The 25362-nt window shown below is 42.0% G+C and overlaps 1 protein-coding gene across 3 annotated transcripts in view; it reads right to left on the bottom strand.

The window, feature by feature from the left end:
• Positions 1 to 25362, bottom strand: part of maml3 (mastermind-like transcriptional coactivator 3) — a 145462-nt gene that overhangs the window by 59744 nt on the left and 60356 nt on the right. Inside the window, exons 1-3 of one of the 3 annotated variants that reach the window (XM_086032262.1) lie at positions 13955 to 16298; positions 9751 to 10488; positions 3244 to 4176 (exon numbers count right to left, since the gene is read on the bottom strand). In XM_086032262.1, the coding sequence (XP_085888388.1) occupies positions 3244 to 4176; positions 9751 to 10488; positions 13955 to 14029 (1746 nt within the window). In that variant the 5' untranslated portion in view covers positions 14030 to 16298. Of the gene's footprint in view, positions 1 to 3243; positions 4177 to 9750; positions 10489 to 10563; positions 11326 to 13954; positions 16299 to 25362 lie in introns of those variants that run through there. The other 2 variants (XM_086032261.1, XM_086032260.1) reach the window with 2 other exon arrangements.

Below are 25362 nucleotides of genomic sequence, written 5' to 3'. Positions count from 1 at the left end.
AAAAAGTGACAGTGATGTTTGAGTCTCACGTGAGACACATGAACACACGTATTCACACACAGGCACACACACAAATTGGAAAACACAACAAAAGTAAGACAGCTTGTGTCATTTTAACCAAGCGGGAAAAAAGTATGCAAAACCCACACCTAAAAAGATATCACATACAAAGTTATTTCTAATCCCACCTCATACATACCTTGTTGACAGTCTTATACAGTCAAAGAGAGACACTTAGAAATAGGGCTGGACGATTAATCAAAATAAAATATGTGATTTCGATTCGGCTACTCTCAATCTTTAAAATGTTGTAATTGAAGGAACACGACTAATGTGCAGAATGACGCGGAGCATTTACAAAGTTCCTAACGCTGTGAAAGTACCCTGAATGCACCATGTTATTTGCGTAGCAGGCGTGTAGCGTATGTGATTCTGCCATGCCTGAGCATGTTTAATGACACCCTACCTAGAGTTCACTGTAAAACTAAACACACAACAAAAATAATTACACACAATGTATATTTAAATACAAACATTGCTTTGTCTTTTAAATATTGCTAGCGCTAATGCTAAAGTCAAAAGAGGATCTCATTCAAATGCTAATGAGAAACTAGCATCGACTTTGGGAATGATAGTCCTCCAAATAACTAATATTCACACAAAACGCTGTGGAAACAGACACACACACAAGTAAGATAATGCTAGTCAAAGGCACAAATTCTTCCCAATCTGTGAAAAACGAGTTATATTCAGAGTTCAATCGCAACTTTCTTCTGTTTCCATTCAAGTGTGCCCTCCAAACACACTGCCCCAAGACGCTCAGAAACAGGACTTTTTTTTTTGTCATACCAACGCACATTTCCAAATGACATGGCAAGAAATACAATCCCTGAGATCTCATCTTAGCCCAGTAAGTCCCAAGACTTGTAAAAATAAGACAAGATAAAATAAATATGATAAAGAGATATGGGTAATGCTTATTCAAGGCTTCAATGTGTGCAAAGGTGCAAGGCATCAAAGGTGTGGATGCAGCAGAATGAAAACGCAAGAGGCTTGAATTTCACATGATGTCATATCACAAGATCATTTTGTACTTGACAAAAAAAAGAGTGTTCAGGGATGAAAGGCATGAGGCCATAATGATAGATTTGAGTAGTTGAGTTTTAGTAGTTAAATAAATGAAATCAATGAATAATTGTTTTAATATTCATGATTTAAATCTGTATCAAAATCATCATAATCGTCCAGCCCTACTTAGCAGTCACTCGCCAGTGTCCAAATGGGTTAGTATTTTTCACCAGCGAACACAATAAGTAATGCTGGAGTCAAAAGGGAATTGAGCAATACTTTGTTGCTTGTTGCATGTGGGTTGACCATAAACTGCGATATGAAAATGACTTTTACCAAACCTCTTTTATACCACCAGCAGTTATTTCCTCTTGGCAATTTAGACAGGAACAGGATGGATAGTCAACAGATCTCAATCCCCCCCTGGTGGCTCGTTTCAGCAAAAGCTGTAACTTCTGCCCAGCAGATGTATGTGCCTGTTGCACTGATGAAGTGTCATATTAAATGGTTAAATCATCATCAAAAATGTTATGTCTACCAGCGATGATACCAAGCTGCGCTGACTGCACAGGCACCTGCAGACAGATCCAGAATAGTATGAATGTAACAAAGCAATTTGATCAATTGCAATTGAATTCTGAGGGACTCTGAGACCTTAATATACCAATTACACGCAGTAGGAAGTGCCTGGGATATTTTGCCCACATTTTGTAAAAACCAAAAGAATGCAAGCTGATATCGTCCACATGCAGTCAATACAATCCCATAAAATGCAAGAAGAATATAGAAATATTTTGTATTCATGAAGCTCCACTTAGCATTGGTCACTTATTTTTCTCGTTGGAGCTGGTTGCTCCTTTTTCATATTCACTATATTCATACAGCAATAAATCTCTTGCTTCCCGTGCTTGCTTCTCTGCACATTTCTCTCTTCCCGTGCTTTTCCAGTCTGCAGTTCTCCTCTGCTCACTCAAATAAATCTCTCAAACCCCGCCCCGCCACCCATCCAAACACACACAAACACATATGAGAACCTACGCACGCGGGCAAACACACAACCCTCTAGGCAACAGCCACAAAGGCCCCATATTAATAAATCTGCTCCTTTATTGGTGCTGAGTGTCTCTGGCAGGAGAGTAAAGGGGGTGGGTTGGGGTGGGGTGGGGTGGGTGACAAGGAAGAGGAGGAGGAGGAGGAGGAGACTCAGAGATCAGCAGAGGGGTGACTGACTAAAGTCATATCATGAACACAAAACAGAAGAAGGGTTTGTGTAAGAAAGGAATACAAAGAGCTTCTAAACAAGCATGAACGCTCGCATGTTACTCACAATGCAATGAATAGCAATGACATATTTTGCATTAAACACACCATGAAAAGAACCACTTGGCCTTCTATCTGGTGTTGGTGTTTATCAAGAAGGTAGGTCTCCCCACAGTTCCTTAGTATTTCTTCCCCAATGGATTATTCAAGACACCTGACATCTGGCTGAACCACTGAAGCATTCTGAATATGGTCATGTTGGTCACCAGACTCTGGAATCCAACTGCCTGAGGTGGGCTTGTGGTAATGACATCGGCAAGCTTGGCTTAGTGGTCCAATCTCAGCCATCAGTCAGCTGTGACAGATTGGGGATATGAGCTAAGGAGCTGTTTGGCTTGGTGTTTGTGGTGTGTGTGTGTGTGTGTCTGCGTGCATGCGTTTGTGTGTCTAGGGGGGTGGGGTGGGGCGGAGGCAAGGGCGCCATCGGTGGTGGTCGTGTTGCAAAGGCATCAATACGCTCTCGACAGGCCATTTTCCCACTCCCCAGCCCTGGCTTGTTGCTGAGGTAACTACCGCCATTTTACCTTCACTGGCTTCGCCACCGAAAGACTTTAAAGCAATCGGAACTCTGGCCGCTTAAATGACCTTTACCTCCAGAGGATCATCTGTATTTGTCAAGAAACAGTTGTTTGTATAAACCTTTGGTTGACAGCCATCATTCTGCACATGGACACATGGCTAAGACCTACAAGCAACTAAAGGCTTACTTGTTCTCGTTCCAAGGTCAAATGAAAGAAGGAAACGTTCCTAGTGGACCACTACGTGGCCGTAGTGCTGACAAGACTCCTGCACTAATTCAATGTCAACTCCTCTCTAGCACTAATGATGGTGGAGAGTATTACACAATTAACTTACCTGTCCATGAGGCTGCATGTTGCTGTAGGGGATGTTCTGGTTCAACACTTTCTGCTTCATCAGCAGCATTCTCTTCTGCTCCTCACTCAGATGGGCTGTTTGACCCGGAATTGGCCCTTGGGTTTGCCCAGGCCCGGCGCCTTGTCCTCCACCTGCCATGTAAGGAGGCATCATGGGGTTCTTGACCTGGCTGCTCCCTCCCATGGGCGGGGTCATCCTGTGATCAACCCCGCTGCCGCTGAAGTGACTCAGTGGTTTGGTGTTGTTATACGACAAAATGGCTGCCGTTTGCTGCTGCTGCTGCTGCTGCTGTTGCTGCTGTTGTTTGGTCAGGGAGTTCTGGCTGAGACTGTTCTGCTGTTGCTGGCCCATCAAGCTCATGTGATTGTGAGGGAGGTAGTTGTTCATAGGACCTTTGGGCCCATTGTTGGGGGCCATTCCAGCCACTAGAGGGGCCTGCGGTGCGTTAAAGGCTTGCGGTGGATACATCATGGGGCTGTTGGGTTTATCTTGGTTAAAGGGACCGGCATTATAAGGACTAGTTGGAGGGCCTGCTGGCGACCAGTTTGCTGCTTGTTGCTGCTGTTGCTTCTGCTGCAACAGTTTAGCACGTTGCTGAGCAGCCATTGCTTTTAGTTGCTCTGCATGGGAAAGTTCAGGTGTTACGGGTCCTACAGGCTGACCTGTAGCGACGCCGGATCCTGTTTGTCCAGTGCCTCCCTGACCAACCCCTGGGCCCGGGTTCATCATGTATCCATTGCCAGGCCGTGAAACCGTCTGAGCCTGGGTTGGGGTCTGAGGAGAGCGAGCCACGCAGTTGTGTAACGGTGACCCTGATGCCATCGCAACGGCGGGGGACTGCTGCAAAGGTTGCTGAGGAGGTGTTCCATTGGCAGTGGTCGCAAACTGTGGGCCTGAAGATGATGGTCGGACCTGAGGAGAGTCCACAAAGAAAAAAATAACAGAGATGCCATGTTGATGTAATCAACAGAGTATGAGAGTATGTTGATTTAAATTCAAAATGGTAGTTCCCAATGTCAGTCTAAGATAAAAAAAAATCGATGTATTCATTGTCTCTCTACAATCATACCGTAAAACACGTGCAAATTTATATTGCTGTCTGTAATAATTGCTATAGTTAATTAAAAGTTATAGTAGGTAATGGGAGGGCGGGTGGACATTCCATTCCATACTCATTTTGGGACTCTTTAGCGAGGGTACCGATTTAAGAGCCCCTTTTTCCAAAACACTATATCTATACAGTCGTGCCTTGAGATATGAATTTAATTTGTTCCGTGACCACGCTTGTAACTCAAAATCTCTCGTCTGTAATCATCTTTCGACATTGAAATAACTGGAAATGCCACTGATCCGTTCCAGCCGTCCAACCCCCCCAAAAAATACCCTTTTTGTTTGTTCTTTTTAAAAAGGAAAAATGCCCATCAGCACCTCTGAAACTACGGTATGGCAATACTAGTAATATAGTATGGCAATAATAAAGCTCTTGTGAAAAATAATACTACACAATGCAAAAAATTGCATAAAAATAAATATACTGGTTAAAAAAAGCCCTTTGAGTATTTCATTGTAAAGTTCACAAACAGTAAAAAGTTCATGAAATTAAAGGACAAGTTCATGTTCCTCTCCTTTTTGTTGTTGTTAAGAATCGGAATTGAGAATCATTAGGAACCAGAATCGAATCAAAGAACTGGAATCGGAACCGGACTCGTCCAAATTCAAACAATGCCCAACCCTAACCACTGTGCTATGTTTGTCAGAGTTCAGGGCCTGAGCCTGAGTGAACAACCGTGAAAACAAATAGTTCAACTGTTTCAGAACATTTCTCAATGCATAGTTGGAAAGAATTTAGGAATTTCATCATCTGCAGGCCATAATATCATTACATGATTCAGAGAATATGGAGAAATGTCTACATGTAAGCGGCAAGGCTGAAAACCAACATGGAATGGCCATGACTTTCGATCCCTCAGGTGGCACTGCATTATAAACCGGGATCATTGGGCAAAGGATATTGTCACGTGGGCTCAGGACCAATTCAGAAAACCATTGTCAGTTAGTTGGTACATACAAAAATGCAAGTTACTAAAACTTAACTATGCAACAAACCCTTTACTATACTCAAGTCGTACTGTATATCAACAACATTTAGAAACGCTTCCCTGGGCCCAATCTCATCAAAGATAGAATGATGTAAAGTGGAAACGTGATGTGGTCTGACGAGTCCTCATTTCAAATTGTCCTGTTTCAAATGTTTTTGGAAATCATGGATGTCGTGTCCAATGAGTCAAAGAGGGAACGGACCATCTGGATTGTTACCAGCGTAATGCTCAAAAGCCATCATTTGCAAGCCTTGCAGTTTTTTCCCCTTTCTTTTCAGAGCAGTTTTGCGAATCAGTGACTTCATTTGAGAAGCAACTTTCAATTTTGTGGAGCCATTTATTTATTTATTTTTGCAGGTTGATTCCAAGGAACTGAAAGAAGGGTTGTATTAAACAAAAATATGCCAATACAATGAACCAACAGTTGTTTTCTCCTGTTGTCCCTTTTTTCTTCACTAGTCCTTACAAGCTTGGTTTCTCCTCTGTGCCTCTTACTGCCGCCACTTGGGCTCCATGCAGTCAGTGACTAATTGACAATTAGTAATTGACAATCATGTTCGGGCTCTTTCAAATCAACGATGAGAACAGCTCCCAATGCATGCACATCACTACTTTTGAAGGTCCGCATTTGATTCTCAGTTTTGCGATTCCGTGTGTTAATGACACGCAAAATACAAATTTTGACCTCGAAACCGTAATATGAAACCGCTTATTTTGAGCCTTGATTTGGGATGGTATGTGGGTGTTTTAATGCCTGAGGCATAGGTAACTTGCACATCTGTGAAGGCACCCTTAATGCTGAAAGTTACATAAAAGTTTTGGAGTAAGATTTGCTGCATCCGAGCAACATCTTTTTTAGGGATGTCCCTGGTTATTTCAACTAGACAATGCCACACACATGTGGACTGTGGGTTAAAATTCATTTTTGCAGGTGTTGATCATAACTCACCAGCTTGTTTGGCCGGTGATGCATGAAGCAATTGTGTCGGTCAGATAATGTTGGGCATTGAGTTTCGGAAATCTATTGCAACCGGGACTAACATTCCAATTGTCCCGGAATCATTCACATTTTAAATTTACGGTTCCCAATTTCGGTGCCTAGTCCACTCAGCCGAAGAAGGACTTGCTGAGACCAAGGAGGAAGTGCGCACATGCGCATGTAGCACAGGTGCACCTAGCGCCAATCGCAAGAGTGGCTTAACTTTGTTAAACTACATGAAGAGTTGGCTCATTCCAACACTTAAAATAAGATGATGCAAAGGAGGGTGCAAGACATTTGCATTTGCAAGTTAAAGCCATGCCGTGTTTGACAAGCTTGGTTCTGGTAAAAAATGATTATTAATACTAATTTTGAGTTGTTTTGAGGCATGCGCACATGAGTTGCTCCGCCGCGCCGCCCTCTCCAAGCTAGCTAGCTAGCTAGCTAGTGAGCCAGCCAGCCAGCCAGCCCGCACCCCACAAGTCACGCTGCACACGCTCCTACTCAACGTTTTAACAGAGTAACAGACCTAAAAATGGCACAAGACCCGCCACAGGAATGACTTGTAAACAAGCAAGGCAAGTCGAAATCGCTTGTTTGGTTACATTTCGGGTTTGCCGTGGAAGGCGGCGAGCAAAGACATGAAGTGCACGTTGTCTCTGCATACACCGGCAACACAACGAATCTATTCAACCATCGTTTGGTTTACGATGATGTTATGATACACCGAAACAAGAAAACACCGAGTTAGATTTGGCGTCGTCCGCAACGCAAATCTCAGTCGTTGAATCACTGTACGCAGAAACCCCCACCCATCAACATCGGAGGGATACAAAAAGATAACAGGATCTAATGCCCGGAGGCTTCCAAATGTTTAGGGCACAGACTCCATTTCGCAATCGGCACGAGGGATATATTTTAAATAACATATGGGATGCAAATATACACTACTTTTATTAGCACAAAAATAGAAACCATGCTAAACATTATTACTGTGACTAAATTTCTTGTGTAGTCTATAATATGAAGTCAAATGTTTGTGTTCATTTTTGTTTCAAATTGCTTCAAATGCAATTTGCAAACATATTATTGGTCATTATATTGTACTACAGTTTATATAAGGCCTACTGTGATTTAGAAGTATTGTATAGATTACGTACTAGTATGTAACAGTCAACATTTCAATTAGTTTGACCCAATCAGCATATTAAATTTATAATTTATCGGAAGCAAATTACTATAACTTTGATTATGTGTAAATATTACTTTAAAAACAAAACAAAAAAGGCTTCGGACAAAGGTCTAAATGTATAGATGAATAGCATGTCTGTTATTCTGTCAAAATTGTCATTTTACTCCAAGCAGTTTACTACATTGGCAATTTATAAGTGCATAGCAAGTTAACTCGTTTGTTTATACAAGGAAACCACACTTTAATTTATACATTTGCACTTTATTTTTTTCAAAAATATTTACTTTAATAAATGTTGTTGGGTCCAAAACAAACTTAAATTAGTATAGCGTTTCAAAGAATTTTATCTTAATATTTTTTACGTTTAAACCTGTTCTTGTTTTGTAGCAAAAAATAAATAATCATTTGAATAATCGTGATTTCAATTATTACCAAAATAATCGTGATTAATACTTTTTTCATAATCGAGAAGCCCTAGTGTGTTCTCATCTGCAGTAACAGACATGATGTGTCTATGTCAGGCAGATTAAACACAAACTGTACCTGCTGCTATTCTGAACTGTTACCAAATTGCTCTGCTTTTGTCTGTCTACACAGGTTCGCCCATCAGCGTATACTCACGTACACTCATAAATTTATTTGCATAGTTTCCAAAAATAAAGTTCAAGTCTAAGTAAAAGATGAATAACTTCTAATAAATAACTTAATAACTTATGATGGACGATTACACAGATGAAAAAAAAGGGCTTCCGACTATGCTTAGTCCGACTTTTTTTTTTTTTAAAGTTTCCCGTCTATCGTTTATCACCTACAAAATGGACGTCCATCATAGGAGGATAGGCGGACCGGTTCGTCACATAGGCGGAATGTCCTGCTGTGCTTAAGATTTCTTTATTCTCAATGAAATGAAAAAGTGATCATTGACTCTGGAAGTCCAACCGTCACATATAAGAGACACTTTCTCTCTGCCGACTTCTACGACCGTGTGCAGCTTCGGGACAGCGACTTCTGACATGTTTTTTGTGTTGGTATTGCGTATCGTAGTTCAAGTATCTGTACAATCTTCTTAAAACGCAGGTTTTCCACGACAATGTCGAAGGTCATTGCATGTGAACATGGTCATTAGATTCCATTTAATTCGATTGGCGATTCAGAGGCTTTGCTGAATCGATATTGAATTGTGGGGGGGAAGTTGATGAATCGATATTGAATTGCAATGCACTGATGAATCGATATTTTTACCCACCCCTATTTCTTGGTGATGGTTTTGCACACGAAACATCCCAACAGCTCGTATCCTGTATTTAAAAGAGGGCTTTGGTCACCATAGAACATTTGGAAGAGCAAGACAAGCACAAAATGAAGCGTGGCTAAGTGATGTAATTGTAAGTGTTAGTGGAAGAGGCAAACAAACAGACTAAATTGATCACGCTGATAATTTTAAAGACATGCATAAAAGCCATGCTTTGTTTGATTTAACTCGGGGTGAGTGTGTGGCAATTGGATGTACAGGTACAGTATGTGTTCATCCTGCGTAACTTTGCATTTAAAATTTGTGACAGTCTGCCCAAAAACTGCTCTGGGACAGGTGACCACCAATTGTCACAGTCCTCTGAAGTGACCCAAACGAAAGGTTTCTCTTTGTGAATCTGTCATAACACCTTTTGGTGACTGGCTCCAAATCACCCTGAGATCATTCAGAAGCTCACATGATGCACTGCTGAATGACGATGTCGGGATCATTTCTTTGGTAATTCCAACATTTTTACATGAGCAGAAAAGTTTTCCGCACTGCCTCTCATTTTGTCTGTGCAATGTTGGCACCGCTTTGCGCCTGGTTTACACCCGCCTTTCATACACAATATTTAAAGGCCCAAAATTAGCTTGCGCAATTTGTCTCGGGCTTGACAAATCACATTTGAATGTGCTAAATTCATCTCTTTGAATATAAACCTCCCACAAGACACAAAATTAACTATGCCGCAATTTTGCACATTTTGCAGACAAAAACCTGGTTGTGTCAGTTGGTAGATCAGCTTCCACATGTGTTTGCATACCCAATCAAGTTATAGGCTCTTTATGCTATGCCTTTAGTAGGTTTAATCTCAAATCTTACGGTTGGTTGACACCGACCTGAACTGAACTACTATTGCGCAAACACGAGCATGGGTAGACTTTCCCAGTGAGATTTGTGACTTTGACTTTGTGGTACTGACCTGTGGTGATTCCATGGGCACCTGTGGACCACCCTGCAGAGGCTGAGCAGGGGGAGGAAGGGATGTTGGTGGCACGGCGCCCCCTACAGGTGCTGTCGAATTTCCAACTGCTTCCTGCGGGCCTGGAGTCTGGTTGTTTGCTGGCCTACCAAAATCGCTCTCTTTTTTGTCTTCAAAGTCCTCATTGAAGAGGTCGTGCATATCGTCCTCTGGAACTGTGTTGGCCAACTCATCGATCAGCTCCTGCCACTCTTGATCATTGAGGTTAATGTCAGAGAATAGCTTGTTCTGATTGGACAGAGACTGCGGGTCCGAAGACTCGATTCCACCTCCATCATCCAGCGGTTCCTGTTTCAGGTCTTTGAGGAGGCTGAAGCTGTCCTCCAAGTCCAGCGAGCCATTCATCTTCATGTCCGAAACGTGACTACCACCGTTCTTGCCCAGCTCATCTGCTGGCCGTCCTACATGATTACCATTGCTGTTTGTGCTGTTTGCAGTGGAAGTGTTGGGACTGCCGAGTAGGGGCTTAATGTCTATTTGGTGGTGCAGTGGAGAAATGGGTGGAAGATTGTTGTTATTATTGTTCGGAAGACCTGTTAGTGAGTCTAAACCACCAGAGGCCTCCTTCCGTAATCGCTTGCTCGTCGGTGAGTAGCTGCCTCCTTCACATATGCCGTTCTGGTCTCCATTGAGGGGCGATCTTGCGCTGTCCAGTTTCCTTTTCACCGTCTCCTGGAGCTGAAAAAGAAGGAAAAATGATCATCAACGTGAAAAGCTAACTACCTGTATTGCCAAACAAACATTCGCACTCACATTCACAGCTACGGAAAATGGAACATCCTCAATTAAGCTAAGAAGCATCTTTTTGTCTTTTGTGTGGGACGAAGCAGAGAAGCCCCTCGCAATGACGGGGAGAACATGCAAACACAGGGACACCACGCAGGCATGTTTCAAAGGAGACTCAAACTCGGGGATGTGCAAACCGCTCATCCACTGTGCTGTTGTCAAAATTTGTGATTTCAGTTTCACAATAGCTAATATTTGGAGACACCTGCATTGAGCGTCATTTATGTAGCTAACGCTCACATTCAGATCTTTCTTATTCATCAAGAGAGAACTTGTGCTTGAAGAGGCAGTGAAGAGGGCTGTGTGGGTCTTTCACAACTGACAGTCAGCCTAATTATTTTTCATGGCCTACATATACACAATCGGAATTGATAAATCTAACCAAAAAGTATGTGAGGCTTGATCTCCTCTCTGTGTCGCAATTAGAGGAACACCTCAGGTAAACACATCTGCTAGTGAATAGACCTTTGTTAGTGTGTGTGTGTGCGCACGCGCGTGTGTTAAATCCTTCACTCAATGGCTTTAAATAATTTAAGTCTCCACCAAACAGGCTTTGATTTTGCGAGCAAATATGGATGTTTGAGTGTGTGTGAACCTACTGTATGTATGTGTGAGGGGTGTGTTACAAGATTTCCTTAAATGCCTGTGACTGATGTTGATAATAACAGACTTGATATTTTAAAGCCCACCTATTAAAAACTCCCATAATTATTCAGTTGGTGTGAGCGACGGCACCCACCCACACAGAAAAATGCAAGCAAGCACGCACAGGGTTTCTGCATATGCACCCACCTACAAAAAAATATTTCAGAGAGCTAAACTTAGCTCCGCGTATAAGTTTTCAATCCACATGCTATTGCCTTCACAAATGTGACAGATGAGTGTTAAAAAATGCGAGCATGTTAAATGAGTAACCGTTAAATGCCGCTGAGGCTTTATAATTGGGAATGTGATGCACATTTCTCATAGAAATATGTCTGTAAAGTCGCACAGACTTTTAATTAGTCATCATTTATGACATCACATGAGACGTTGAGCAAACAGTATAGTGGGAGACCCCGGGCGTACCTCAAAAGAGCTCAGTTCAGCAATGATGGCCTCTGGGCGTGTTTTGCTTTGCCTTTGTCTTTTTTGTGACAGTCCAAAAGATAGAAAGAAGGAACTCAAACAAGTGGTGTAAAGAGAACATGAGTTTGAGAAGAGGACTTAGGTGAACTAAAATGACTCAATTTCAAAGCACAAACTATTTTTTTTTAAACCTTTGTGACAACAATCTATAAAAGGCAAATGTGTGAGGCAGATTTTTTAAATATATATTATTAACACTTAATGTTAATATTTTTGCACTTTTATGACACCAAATATATGAAATCTTTAAAGTACTTAAAAATTACTTTAAAAAAATGGACGATAGTGCTGCAGTGACTGCAGCTCAACCGTCCGTCCAAGTTCCACCATGTTGTTTCCAGAGTTGGGCATTTTACTAAGATTTCCAGGTCCGTTTTTCGCCTGATGTCTGCAGCGTGGGTACCCTTCCACCGTCCGTCTATCCGACTTTTTGTCTGGTCCGACCAAATAGTAATCACCTATAGGCCGGTCCGCCTAGCATTTTAAACTGGCTTCCATTTGCATTTCCGTTTACCAACTTCGACCAACTTCCATTAGCACCCCCAAAGCGATATTTGAAACTAAAAAAACTCACAGAAAGCCTCACTGTGGCCGGACAAAATGCGTCTCCTTGTAGGACCCAGATGCTGTCAAAAGCCTCGGCCGCGGCCAACGGGAAATGGAAGCCTCGCCGCGGCCATTGAAGCCTCACCGCGAAAATGGATGATAGACAATTACATAGACAGAAAAAATGGGCTTCCGACAATGCTTAGTCCAGCAATTTTTTTAGTTTCCCATCTTATCGTTTATTGCCTACAAAATGGGTGTCCGGATGGACGGACCGGTCCGTCACATTGGTGGAATGCCCAGCTCTGGTTGTTTCTTTAACCACCATTATAGGCCTAATTACATCTGTGAATTACAGTAAGAGACCTCTTATGAAGAGCAAACGGAGCTAACAATATTTTCATTTTAATTTCTATTCATTTGACAATCAATAGTACCAAAAAGGACACGGAGGACAAATGAGCATACACATGAGAGACAGGTGAAGAAAAGGCAAACGAACCGAGGCAGAGAGTTTTAGAGGTAGTTGCATCAAGGCAGATACTTAGATGGAGCAGTTGTTAAAAAAAAAAAAAAAAAAGAGCAGAAGAATGAAATGACAAGAGGGTGTAAAACACAAACGACAGGAGAGAAAAAGGAGCAGCGTGCTGCTGGTTGCCCCTCCTGGGTCTCTCTGTTTCTTTTACATAATCACCTGGTGACTCTTTTGCCTGTCGCCCAAGAGAGAATGACAAAGACTCAGAGACAAAAGTGTATGTGTTTACATACACAAGGAAGAAAGGATTTATTAGTCAGGCTGATGGTCTTTTTCCTTCAAGTGGACCTGTTAATAGAACCTGAAGAAGAGGGAAGAGAGAGGGCAGAGGAGAAAAGGGGTAGAAAGGAAGAGCGAGCCAAATGACAGCAGGGAGCAGACGATGAGAGGGTGATCAGAGACAGAGATGGAACCAGTAAGGTGCTGTTGTTATAGCAACTGCTGCTTCTGCTCTGCTGCCTTTGTGTGCTACATCCTACTTCCTCCTCCTCCTCTTGCCACCCGGCCCTTCCCTCTACCTCTCCATCTCCCCTACTTGCTTTGACTTGCTTCTTGCCACATTGCAATTAGTGTATTTTTCTGTTGTAATAATCACTAAACAATGCATTGATATGTTGCATTCACACCAAGATCATTGCATCACTCTTCATTGTCAGGAGCGCTAAAGAATTCAAAATAGTAATACAGTGGACCCTCGCACTTGCAGTTCGGCACCCGCTGATTTGTTGTTGTTGTTGAATTTCTAATAAAATATGAACTGTATATTTTAAATATTTATTTTATTTCATTTTTGGGGGGAGTTCGACAATTGGTTTTATTGGAAAATGCTTAAATGGAGGTTTATCCCCAGTTTAAAAAAAACAAAAAACAATGCGTCTATAATGCCTGTTTTAGATGTCTCTCTCCTCCAACACACCTGATTCAAATGATCAAGATCGTTAGCAGTCTTTTGCAAACTTGGTGATAGGGCCTCTCGAGGACTGGACTTGAGCACCCCTGAATTATACACTGATTTTCACGATTTGCAGGCAGGTACATGATCACCATGTGAGGTGGGTGACAAGTGGTTTCAATTAATCCGTACAAAAAGCAAATAACTCCTGTAACTGAATGAGTGTACTCATGTCACAGTTGTGCTCCATCTTTCACCTGTTTGCTATCCCAGTTGTCTTTCCACTCACCGCACCACTGCTTCACTTTGCCAGTCGGCCACTCCCACCTCATTATGGCACACAGGTGCTCCAGAGCAGCAACAAGCCACTATGTAAGCCTCTTGTGCGCACGCTCTCATTGCCAGATTTTTGTTCACGCTTTGATGCAAGATTCCCCAGAACTCTTCCTCCCAGTGGCCACTTCAGGCTTCTGTCCCTGGCCACGACTTGTACCTGACCAACTCCTGCTTTCTATCTTGCCTGTCCACGTGGGTGTTTGCTATTTGGCTGTAACGACACCACAGGGTGAGTTTCACTGGCTACGTTTACATGGACAAAATGCCTTTAATCCGATCAGAGTTCGAACTAAAATTACGATCGGATGCACTGTTTTTATGGACAGTAAAAATATTGATCCAATTAGGACTTGTGTGTTCATGCATTACATTTTTGAGTGGAACAAATTATTTTGACACGCGTAGATTGACCAAATATACCGGAAGTAGTGGAAGAATAAGCCGTAGCGACGTCCGTGTCAAACAACAAAACATCGCTCTGTTCTAACGGAGCAGCAAATGTACCACTTCAATCTTGCGCCGGCCATATCTTTTGCTCACTCTGCTTCTGGGAGGGGAGTAACAGAAGCGTGTATACTGACATCACAGACATGCGCAGTAAAGACGGTTTCTTTCTGAAATGTCCGAACAAGTGTTTTCACGCGCGCCGATCGGATTAAAAATCGACATAAACCAACCCTCTTGTTCAGAATAAAATCTTGATCAGAATGGGTTTGATCAGGTCAGAATATTCTCAATGGGGTGTGTACATGAAGCATTTTTATACCGATCAGGCATTTAATCCGAATAAATGTGTCGATGTAAACATAGCCACTGTCTTGCTACCTGTGGATTCCGAAGTGTTTCGATTCTTACCTATATAGGTAAATAACAAGCATTTGAGGCTGAGAGCCATGGCCAATGTTCCAGCAGTTAAAAATGACTTAAAGTCAACCCAAATATATTTTTTTCAAGAATATGTTCCCAGCAGGCCCACTAGTTGAAACACGGCATTCTGATTAATTTTGCGTTGTGGAATATGAGATAAGCAGCAAAATGCACTCGTTTTTAGCCATCTCTGGGGGCGGCCATTTTGTCTTCTGTCGACTGAAAATGACATCACAACTGCTCACAACGACTTGCATAGAACATATTCTTGAAAAAGATTTTTTGCGTTGACTTCACCTTTAAGGCCTAAATAGACCAATCCGACGTTGGCCAACAGTGACAGACACCCCCCGCCCCCTGCGGCGGCGGTCCGGCTGTCGGCACGTCACGCCGGATAAATACACCGCAACGACAAACACAGCGACGCTGACCATTAAAGTACCTTCTGCGCATGCGGGAGATGTAATACCCTTCCATACCATCGGCAGCGGTAGTCACAATTTCTCATTGTTAGAAAAATCCAACCGGAAAGATATTTGCTGGGGTAGGATTATAAAAACGTAAACAATGCATTCAGCTATATTCTTTGCTCACGATGAACTCCCACATGGAGTAAAACCTCACGTTCTTGACATGGTATTGTGAAATACTTAAATTGTCAACCCTCACTCTTGTACTTGTAAGAAGATAAAGGCAGCGAAGGCGTGCTCAGTGTATATCCGCACTTGTCACTTCCCGTTGGTGCTCCGAGCGCCGATTTGCTAGCTAACAGCCAATCAGAGTGACCAAATGTTACGACTCGCAACGCTTCCTCACGGGTTACGACACTACGACGGTGGTCACTATACCAATCAGACGGCGCATTCAGACGCCTTGACGCTTCAGGACCTGCGACGTCGGTTTGGTCTATCTAGGCCTTTTCCGGTAATCCAGTGCATATTGCATAATATTTTATCTTCAAGTTAGTTCAATGAATTTTTAAAGCTCAATGATAAACATTTTCTTTGGGTGACTTCAATTTTCACATTCAAGTAAAAAAGAACAGTAAGAAATGTGTCCTTTTTTATAAGTTGCAAAGTCCAGTGTGACATTTTACCCCACGTAGTGAGGCAACATGTCACATGTTCACACACTCTACTTGATTGCTTATAACTCTGCCACTGACACAGAACATGAAAATGACGCCAATAGAAAATATATTCGTGTGACTTTGATCTTTCATCTGGTACACATTTTGTTTATATGGTATATGGTGAATTGATTCCAAGAATTACATAAACGTGTAAAAAGTGTGACATCAAGCCCCCGTCTCCCCTCCATTATTTGAGAAAAAAAAAATCCCAATATATGACAACCCTTTTCCAGAATCCTAGAAGGTAAACAAAAACATAATAGAATAAACCCACAAAAAATGTGGTCAGGGTGCATTTACCACACCCAAATTTACATTGCTGTTTAATCTTTCTTCATATAAATATTTGAACTAAACTACTTTTGTTCACGACTATTTCTATGAGAAGAGCTGTGCAGATCAAGGAGGGAAAAGGGGAGGATTTCAAACAAGCTGTCCTTCCACACAAGGACAGTGGTGCAAGCCACATCAGCAAACATCCATCCTGTTGAAGTGTCCTTGAGCAAGATATTGAAACCCCTGCCTTGTCTTGTCTGTGAGTGAGAGACCTTGACATTATGAAGCTGGTCGCTGTCAGAAAAAAAAAAACTTTCAGGCAATGAGATTTAGAAAAAGGTTCAAGGCTATTTTGTGGAGTGCAATCGGTTAAAACATTTTAAAAGTTAAAACATTAAGGCATGCATTTTAACGGTAACATTTTCCCACAGATATTTACAGTTCCCTGGTGTCTTAAGAGAAAGACTCTAATATTCATTGGTCAAAATACGCAAAGGAATTGAACGCAAAGGAAAATTACAGATAATTCAACATCCACTCCTATGAGCCACTGCTGATCCAGTTTGCGTGTACATGTTCCCCATTTTGAAAACAAGCTAGGGCGTTGCGGCTATACGAGCGGGTGCTTGTTGTCAAAACTGCCCTTAGTCTGAAAAGCTCCTACAAAGACAGAAAAAGCATTATTTGTATTTTCACTTGAGGAGGCAGCACCTACATCACCAGTTTGCTGAATTACACTTGTCAAATAGTCGATCTGTGTATGTGGTGCATGCAGCAGACTGCTATCAGTTATGGTCACTTAAAATTTGATGTAAACAGTAAACATTTCGATTTAGGCACTAAATTGGGCATTTAAGAACTGCAGTATAAATCTAGTGTGCAACGTTTTAGGCCTCAATAGATAATAAAACATATCTTTAAAGATGAAACAATTACCCATGAAATTCAAACTGGCTAACCTCTCTATGACATTCTAACCTTCTATCTTCTCTAACCTTCTACCTTCTTTTTCAGAGTGGCAATCTCATCAAAAACATATGAACATTAAAGAGGCTATCCAATTCATAGTGTGCACTCGGGAGCGCTATCAAGCAGCTTCTTGGCCACACGTTCAAGGGAAGAACTTGGGGTGGTGAAACGCTCTGTGCTATCAGAGTGCTGTAAGAGTGGTGCTTGGTCCCAAAAAACGGGACCACATTTGGAAGGGAAGACTGTGGGTTGCATGTGACTAAGTGGTGAAGCACCTTCAAGTTTCTCATATTATTTTTGGGGCGGTCATCCACACACTATTCAGTATGTATTATTAGATGGAACACCTCTGTAAGAACACAATCATCAGTTAACTGCACGAGAAAGAATGGACTAAATACAAAAACAAAGTGTGCAGGAGGAAAGGACAGAAAACCTCATGTGACAGAAAGAAAGTAGTAACAAAAGAAAAGTTTGGTTGCAATCCGATCAACCCCAAAGAAGTCCGTGAGTGAGAGAGGGAGACAAAGAGAGAAAGCGAGGCCTTGTATAGGCGGCACTTCATCAAGAAGGTGCTAGCTATGCCTTGTCAAATAATGTAGCGGATCTCTGCAGACACATTGCCAAGCACGAATACCCCCCAGTACCCCACACCAACAACTTGTCCAAACATTCCGGTAGGTGCTGCTAATCAGAAGCTGACAATTGTGCTTAGGTGTCCACCCTTGACCCCCATCAATTTGCATACCGCCAGAATAGGAGCACAGAGGATGTAGTCTCCATAGCGCTGCACTCTGTCCTCCGATAAAAACACCTATGCCAGAATGCTGTTCTTAGACTTCAGTTCAGCATTCAACACAATCATCCCCTCGAAACTCATTACAAAACTCACAGACCAAGGCATCAGTTCCCCCTTGAGCAACTGGTTACTGGGCTTCCTGACAAGCCGGCCTCAACATGTCCGACTGGACAACCACTGTTCATCCACCATCACTACAAACACTGGTGTACCACAAGGATGTGTGATGGTGCCCTTCCTCTACTCCCTCTTCACCTTTGACTGCAGACCTGTTAATGGTTCCAACACCATTATAAAGTTTACAGATGACACCACGGTGATTGGCCTCATCAAAAACAGCGATGAGGCGGCAAAGAGGGAGGAGGTGGATCGTCTGGCTGCATGGTGCGACACCAACAACTGCTGCTCAACACTGAGAAAACCAAGGAGCTCATTGTGGACTTCAGTAGGAATGGTGAGTCACACACATCCATCCAAATCAAGGGAATGGCGGTGGAGCGTGTAAACAGCTCCAAGTTCCTGGGAGTCCACATCTCCGAGGATCTCACCTGGTTGACTGGCTGCTCCAAATGGTCAGGAAGGCTCACCAGCGCCTTTACTTCCTGAGGACAATGAGGAAGAACCACCTGTCCTCCGCAACCTGGTAAACCTCTACCGCTGCACCATCGAGAGCGTTCTGACCAACTGCATCACAGTATGGTACGGCAGCTCTTCTGCCTCGGAATGGAAGGCGTTGCAAAGGGTGGTAAAGGCCACCCAGAGCTTCGCCGGAGTACCACTTCCTGCCATAGAGGGCATCTATGAGGAAAGGTGTCTCAAAAGAGCGGGAAAAGTCATCAAAGACTCCAGTCACCCAACACATAAACTGTTCACACTCCTGCCCTATGGGAGGCACTATAGGAGCATCCGGACTAAAACCACCAGATACCGGAACGGCTTTGTACCTACAACTGTCAGACTCCTGAATTCTGCCTCATGACCCACATGAACACTTATGGACTGTTACTCCACATCTACTCACATCACCCATAATTGAAATAACAGACTCATCACACGCACAATTCATCTGTAAATTATCTCAACTGCACTACTGTAAATACTGCATAGTTAGCCATGCCATACGACTTATAATTATAGTTCCCCAGCCTGTTGTAAATATTGCACTTATAGCTATAGTGTTATGGTCTGAGTTTTAAGGGTTTTTTTGTTTTTGTTTAGTTTCATGCTTTTCCTTGTGTCCCTTTTGTCTCGTTAAGTTATTGAGTCCACCTGTGCTTGTCATCCCAGTCCCTTGTGTTAACCAACCAGCTTCCTCCTACCCACCGTGTCTTGTTTGGGTGTTCCTCGTTGTATCGTTAACTTGTCTGTATTTAGTTGCCAGCTTTCTTTCAGCCCTTGTTGGTTCGTCTGTTCTGTCCCGTCTTGTCCAAGCCCTCTCGTCACTGTTCAAAGTCAAAGTCAAGGTCAGTCTAGTCCTAGTGTTTGTTTAGTTGTTTTGTTCCTTGTTGTTTATTTGGGCCTTCAACATTTTTGTTGGTTTAGTATTATCCCAGCACCTTGTTTGCCCTTTGTTTTGGATTAAATACCTTATATTGCACACAATTTTCGCCTCCTGCGTTTGGGTCCTCCTCCACGCAAACCTTAACGTATAGCCTGTTATAACCTATCTATCATATACTATATTACACAATTAAAGCCTTCATATTATAGCCATATGTTTAAACTGTTCATAGCCTATATAGCCATCATATATATTCATGTGTATAGTCCTCATATTGTATATATCTGTAATATATCTATATATTGCTAAAGCACTTCTCGATGGATGCAAACTGCATTTCGTTGCTCTTAACCTGTGTTGTGTGCAATGACAATAATGTTGAATTCTATTCTAAACGGCGGTCGGCCTGTGGCATTCGCTAGAAAATGTTGTCAACCTTTGTCATTTGTCATTTTAAATACTCTGATCTTATTCGTATTACGGATTAAGACAAACCTTGAATACTGAACAATGAAGGAAGCAATGAAGAAGAATGAAGAAGAAGAAGCTGGTTTACATAGAACAATGTTGTTGGGGAACAATAAGCAGGGAGAGGAGACCCATCTACACGTTTTGTGGATGTGTACCAAAACAACAGACTATTGTCAGTTGCATTGCAGCCAGTTTTTGCGTGTGTATTTGTGTGTACGTGTAACAGAGTGAGTAAAGCTGCTGACCCGAAATAAAAACCTGGTGACTAAAGTACACCATCACTGTCGTATGCTTATTTCACCACATCCATTCACAATTTATCACTCAAAAAATAACAATGCGCCACAAAGGGTGCAGCTGAGATTATTTTAAAGAAGCAGAATGACAATGATGGTAATGTTAACGTTTTCCAGCGCGCAAGTCAAAGGATAAGGAGAGTAAGTAGAAAAGCAGTGGAGGGAAGACAGAGGGAAGCAAAACGAGGGAATGACAGAGGGGAAATTGTGTTTGTGTATGTGTGTGGTTCCTGGCTGAGCAGTTCTCTATTTATAGAGCTGCGGCTCCTTCCTGTTTCTGGAGCTGTACCATCAAGTCAAGAGAGGGTGGGGGTGTTGGGGAAGGAGGGAGGGGTTGGAATACAGTAAGGAAGGGAGATGAGGAGAGGGAGGATGTGTGGGAGGGAAGACTGGACTGGAAGTTTTTGGCAAATCAACAGATCCACCCTCTCTTTTTTCCTCTCACTTACTCTCTTCTCTACCCCACCCCCTTCCTCCACCCAACCCTCTTAACTCAACAGCATGGGCTGAACCAGCTGCTACAGAAAATGCACAGGAAAGAGGGCAGTGCGAAAAACACCGTTTGCTCATGGGAAGTTATATGAGACGTCTGACAACGGATGTTTTTTTAACAACTAACAGGATTGTGGACAGTCTACAAGTGCCGACCTGGCAGTGCATTCAAATAAAAATGATCAGAAAAAAAAAATCATCACCAGCAATTGCCAAGAATGATTATATTTTGAGGAACATGTAGGCATTACAGTGGAACCTCTGAGAGAGAACACACTCCATTGCAGGATGCTGGCAGACGTACATTTTGTTTGTATTTCAGAAGTCATGAAGAAAATCAATCATTCATTCACTCCATTCATTCCATAAAACCTAAATAACTTTCCAGTGAATGTTTTAAGTGATATTTTAACATTCTTAACTGTCATACAAGTATCGACACACCTTAACCAATATGAATCTCCATCCATCCATTTTGGAAAACACTTGTCGCCATGAGGGTCACGAATCACACGTGAGCTGGAATCTAAGCCTGCTAATTTAGGCTAGGAAGTGGGTTACAACCTGGCTAAGTCGCCGGCAAATTGCAGCAGTGTTAATACGAAGACAAAAGATCATGCATCAACTTTAACATGAATGCAAAGGCAATGCAGATGTGCCTCATGCATCTCAGTCGTTGACCTTCTTGACTGACACAAGTATATCATTAACAAAACCCTCTGCTTATCTTTGTCACGTGCATGGTCACGCTTACTTCGCCTAATTTGTACAAGCCTCGAAATAAGCCTTTTTGCAGTTTGCAAGTCAAAATTCGCTCTGTGCCTCATTCGAACACATTGACAGAGGTGGATATTGTACTAAATTTTGCTGGTCCGTCATTCATCATCTGTCAGCGGCCAGGGTACCCGTCCGTCATTCATCAGTCATTTTTCGTTACGAACTGAATTATAATCGTCAGTCCATCTGTTAGTTAAGTCGTTGCGATTTTTTTTTTCTTTCAAGGTCCATTTCTAATGTATTTTCCAATCATTTATTGACCATTTATTACAACAATATCAGATCTGTTATGCATTAAAGGAAAACTGAGGTAAAGGCAAATGAACTGTTAATATGAAAGGCATTTTATCTACTACAATTACAAGTGTAAACTTAAATATTTTGATGTGCAGTTTGGTAAGCGTTCACCACAACAACGTGATTCTGCCACACAGGTGTGGTGGAAACAAAAGTCTATATTGATACTATACTGTAAAGACACAAACTCAAGTGCACATTGCAACAATAATGTAAACAAAACAGTAGCATTGTGACTTCCTACATATCATTTTCTTTCATGAAACATGATGTAAACGCAGACTGCACTTCTTGAAGCACTCACTCAATTTACCATATAGACGGATAAATAAATCAAACATACATGTATTAAATTAAAGCTTACCCGATCTCCAATTAGTAATATCACACACGCCACCCGGTAGGAAAAGTAAGACAATGCCTACTTATGACGGAATATCAAGCACAAGCGGGCATTACCACTCGGCGGCGACTTATCATTAAACATCTTTTCATCTGTCTTTTGGTTTGAAACATACAGCCAAATTCATCCTCTTAATATTTGACCGCTTGAAAACTTTGCACGGATGCGTTTTTATTTGTCGTGGCTCAATTGGCCGCACACTATAGTCTATAGTCACTATAGTGTGTGTGCTCAAAGTTGAGGCAAGTAAATTAGGGGTTGGCAATACTGGGAATTTTGGTATCGATCCGATAGCAAGTAAATACAGGGTAGTATCGGTCGACATCGATACGATACTGATACATTTTTGCTTGGAAATGTAATGATCCCCCTTGAGTTTGTATATTATGTTTAGATGTTTATATATATATAAAAACACTAAATTACGCTAACAATGTATTGTACGGCACCTGTTGCCAGCGATTAGCGGTGGTTCCAACGCCGGCGAGCGCTAAAGTATTCCATATAGGCTGGTGAGAGCCGTCAGATTACTTTTGGATTGCAGGAGACGTAAATTACTCCACACACTTTGATGCTGACAGCCTGACACAGTTGTCGTTTGAAATGATCACTTCTTCACAAACCAGGCAGGCTTACTCAAATGTGTTATTTAGGCTGGCAACATCGCTACTGTGTATTTCTGACGTCACTTTGTCTCAAAGATCAAAATTTATGGGAAGGGATTTGTCTAAAATCTCACTGTTTTTACAAAAGAAAATAGAGTGCTGCTATGCACAGTTTGAATGTACGGATAAACTGTTGAATATCTAAAAATGAAACACATGCAGTACAATTTTGTAGCGTACTTTTTACTCTGAAAAGACTATATTTGGTCCCAGTAAAGAGAGTAAAATTTGAGAGGATGTGTTAAGTCGTGGCCCAAACAACATCGAACCTTTGTCAAAACATGACTTCTTGGTATACCGATTACACAGACGCAAACATCAAAGCTGGGCTAAGGGCTACCAAAATGAAGGAATCAGATAAAACCACCTTTGTAGGAGTGATGGGAGGAAAAGTCTATCTCAAAAGCTAGCTGATAGAAGCCTTGATAAAAGCGTGGTCTTGTGCAAATTGTGCAAATGCCATTTGCAAACCACTGAAGCACTTTAACCTTCAAATACCATAGAAATGAAGAATAAGAAGACACAACATGCCCCTTTGACCTGCATGCCTACGGCGACGCTCAGTTAGTGGTGGCAAAGTGTCAGCGCATTCCATGTGAGTGGACGGCACAAAAACCCAGACAACAAGGATGCCTGCACATTGTTGCGGACTAACATCATACAGTCATAACAAGGGAACTGGGAACCTCTCATAGCTAATAAGTTTTTTTTTTTTTTTTGCCTTTCTCAAATGGTCTGTCTAGCACTCACTTGGACATTGACCAAAAAGTAAAACAAACTCAATCAAACAATTGGCTTCAGGATCACAACTAATAAGTCAAATCGGACAAACTCACAAATTCACTCACAAAGTGGATGGTTTTGAACCGTAGACCAGTATTCGTGGTACAAGATAAGGGTTAGAAAATGCACTGCAAAAAGTGATCCAACTTTGACTGCCATGCAAAAATCATGTTAAGGCAATACTCATCTGAAAAAAAACCGTCCTAAAATGGCATGTCAAATTTTGGTCTGTTGAATTTTGGTCAGGGATATTTTCCTTTTGTTTTGCTGCTGTTTGTATTGGCATTTAAATTTTGAAAATGTTCGTATTTTGGACAAGAATTGACATACCACTAAAATGTGATACATTGGATTAATCAATTACAAAGCCTCTAATTGATTACATTAATTTCTTTCAAGTGCCATCCCTAACCTCAATGTATAATAACTTAACCATTTACTCCCTTGTGGTTATGCCCATGTCTCTCTCCACTAATACAAAATAATTGTGCAAGCCGTATTTCATACTATCTACAGTATCCATCAATTCTCTGAACCGCTTATCCTCACTAGCTCTGCGAGTGTACTGTATCTATTGTGAATTCTGCTGAAAGGCATTAAAACTTGCTAACTTGATTCCAAGTGTGCACATGGTACTGTAGTGCGTTTGTATAGGGAAATGAAATCTTTATAAGGACTCCAGATATGTGTGTGTGTGTGTGCGTGCGTGCGTGTGCGCATGCGCACAGAGACTGTACAACACCTGTCCTCCGAGGACGGAGCAACAGAAGACACAGCAAGAAAGGTTTGGTTAAGCAGTCCTTCTCGACTAGAGGATGGGGGGGGGCTGGGGGCGCAGTGTGATGTCAGGAGGGGGTGTGTAAACCCAAGGAACATGCTGAACTAGAATTAAGTGTAATTGCACATCCACTACAGTAGGTGGCAGCGGTGCTCTCATTTATTTATTTACTTCTTAACTCCAGGCTAATTGATGCTCGTCTGATCTTTTCTCTTACAGGGTAAAAAAAAACAATGTTAACAAAGTAATTCCTTGAGCTCTTTCTTTTTTCTTTTCTTTAATGCTAATAAATATACAATGTTGTGCAGAGGGATACTTATAACAAATGATACTATTCATCGTTGTGGCAAGAGAGTTGGGAAGGGTGTGGAAAATGTCTTTCTTTCTTTGGGGTAGTAAAAGAAAATAATTGAGAAGCACTGAGTTAAACTTAACATGTACAACACTGTACTCACGCAGTAGGTAACAGAAGAACAGGCAGCGTGACATCCAGGGGGAAAAAAAAGTAATAAAATAATGAAGGATGGCTAAATAGTGGGAGGATTTTCCCCATATAGAAGTGGTAATTTTACTACAACACATGTTGGGGTCAACTTCTGCAACAAAGTATCCTTGAGCGTAATGAGTGTGTGTGTCCATGTGCGTGCGCGTGCAGGTCATGCTGGTTTCACTGATTGGCTGAGTCCAGCAAAGTGCCACAGAAGGCAAGCATGCGATTGGCTACATGAAATCCAGTTGGTGTCTGCCTCTGCCGAGGCCTGTTGTGAGGGCAGAACAGTACAAACACACACACGGCTTTCTAGACGCACTCGAGCCTCCCTCC

The sequence above is a fragment of the Filicampus tigris genome, chromosome 6, assembly GCF_054856515.1.
Source record: "Filicampus tigris isolate MCC_2025a chromosome 6, RoL_Ftig_1.0, whole genome shotgun sequence".
Classification (NCBI taxonomy): domain Eukaryota; kingdom Metazoa; phylum Chordata; class Actinopteri; order Syngnathiformes; family Syngnathidae; genus Filicampus; species Filicampus tigris.
This window is presented reverse-complemented; position numbering and strand designations above follow the sequence as displayed.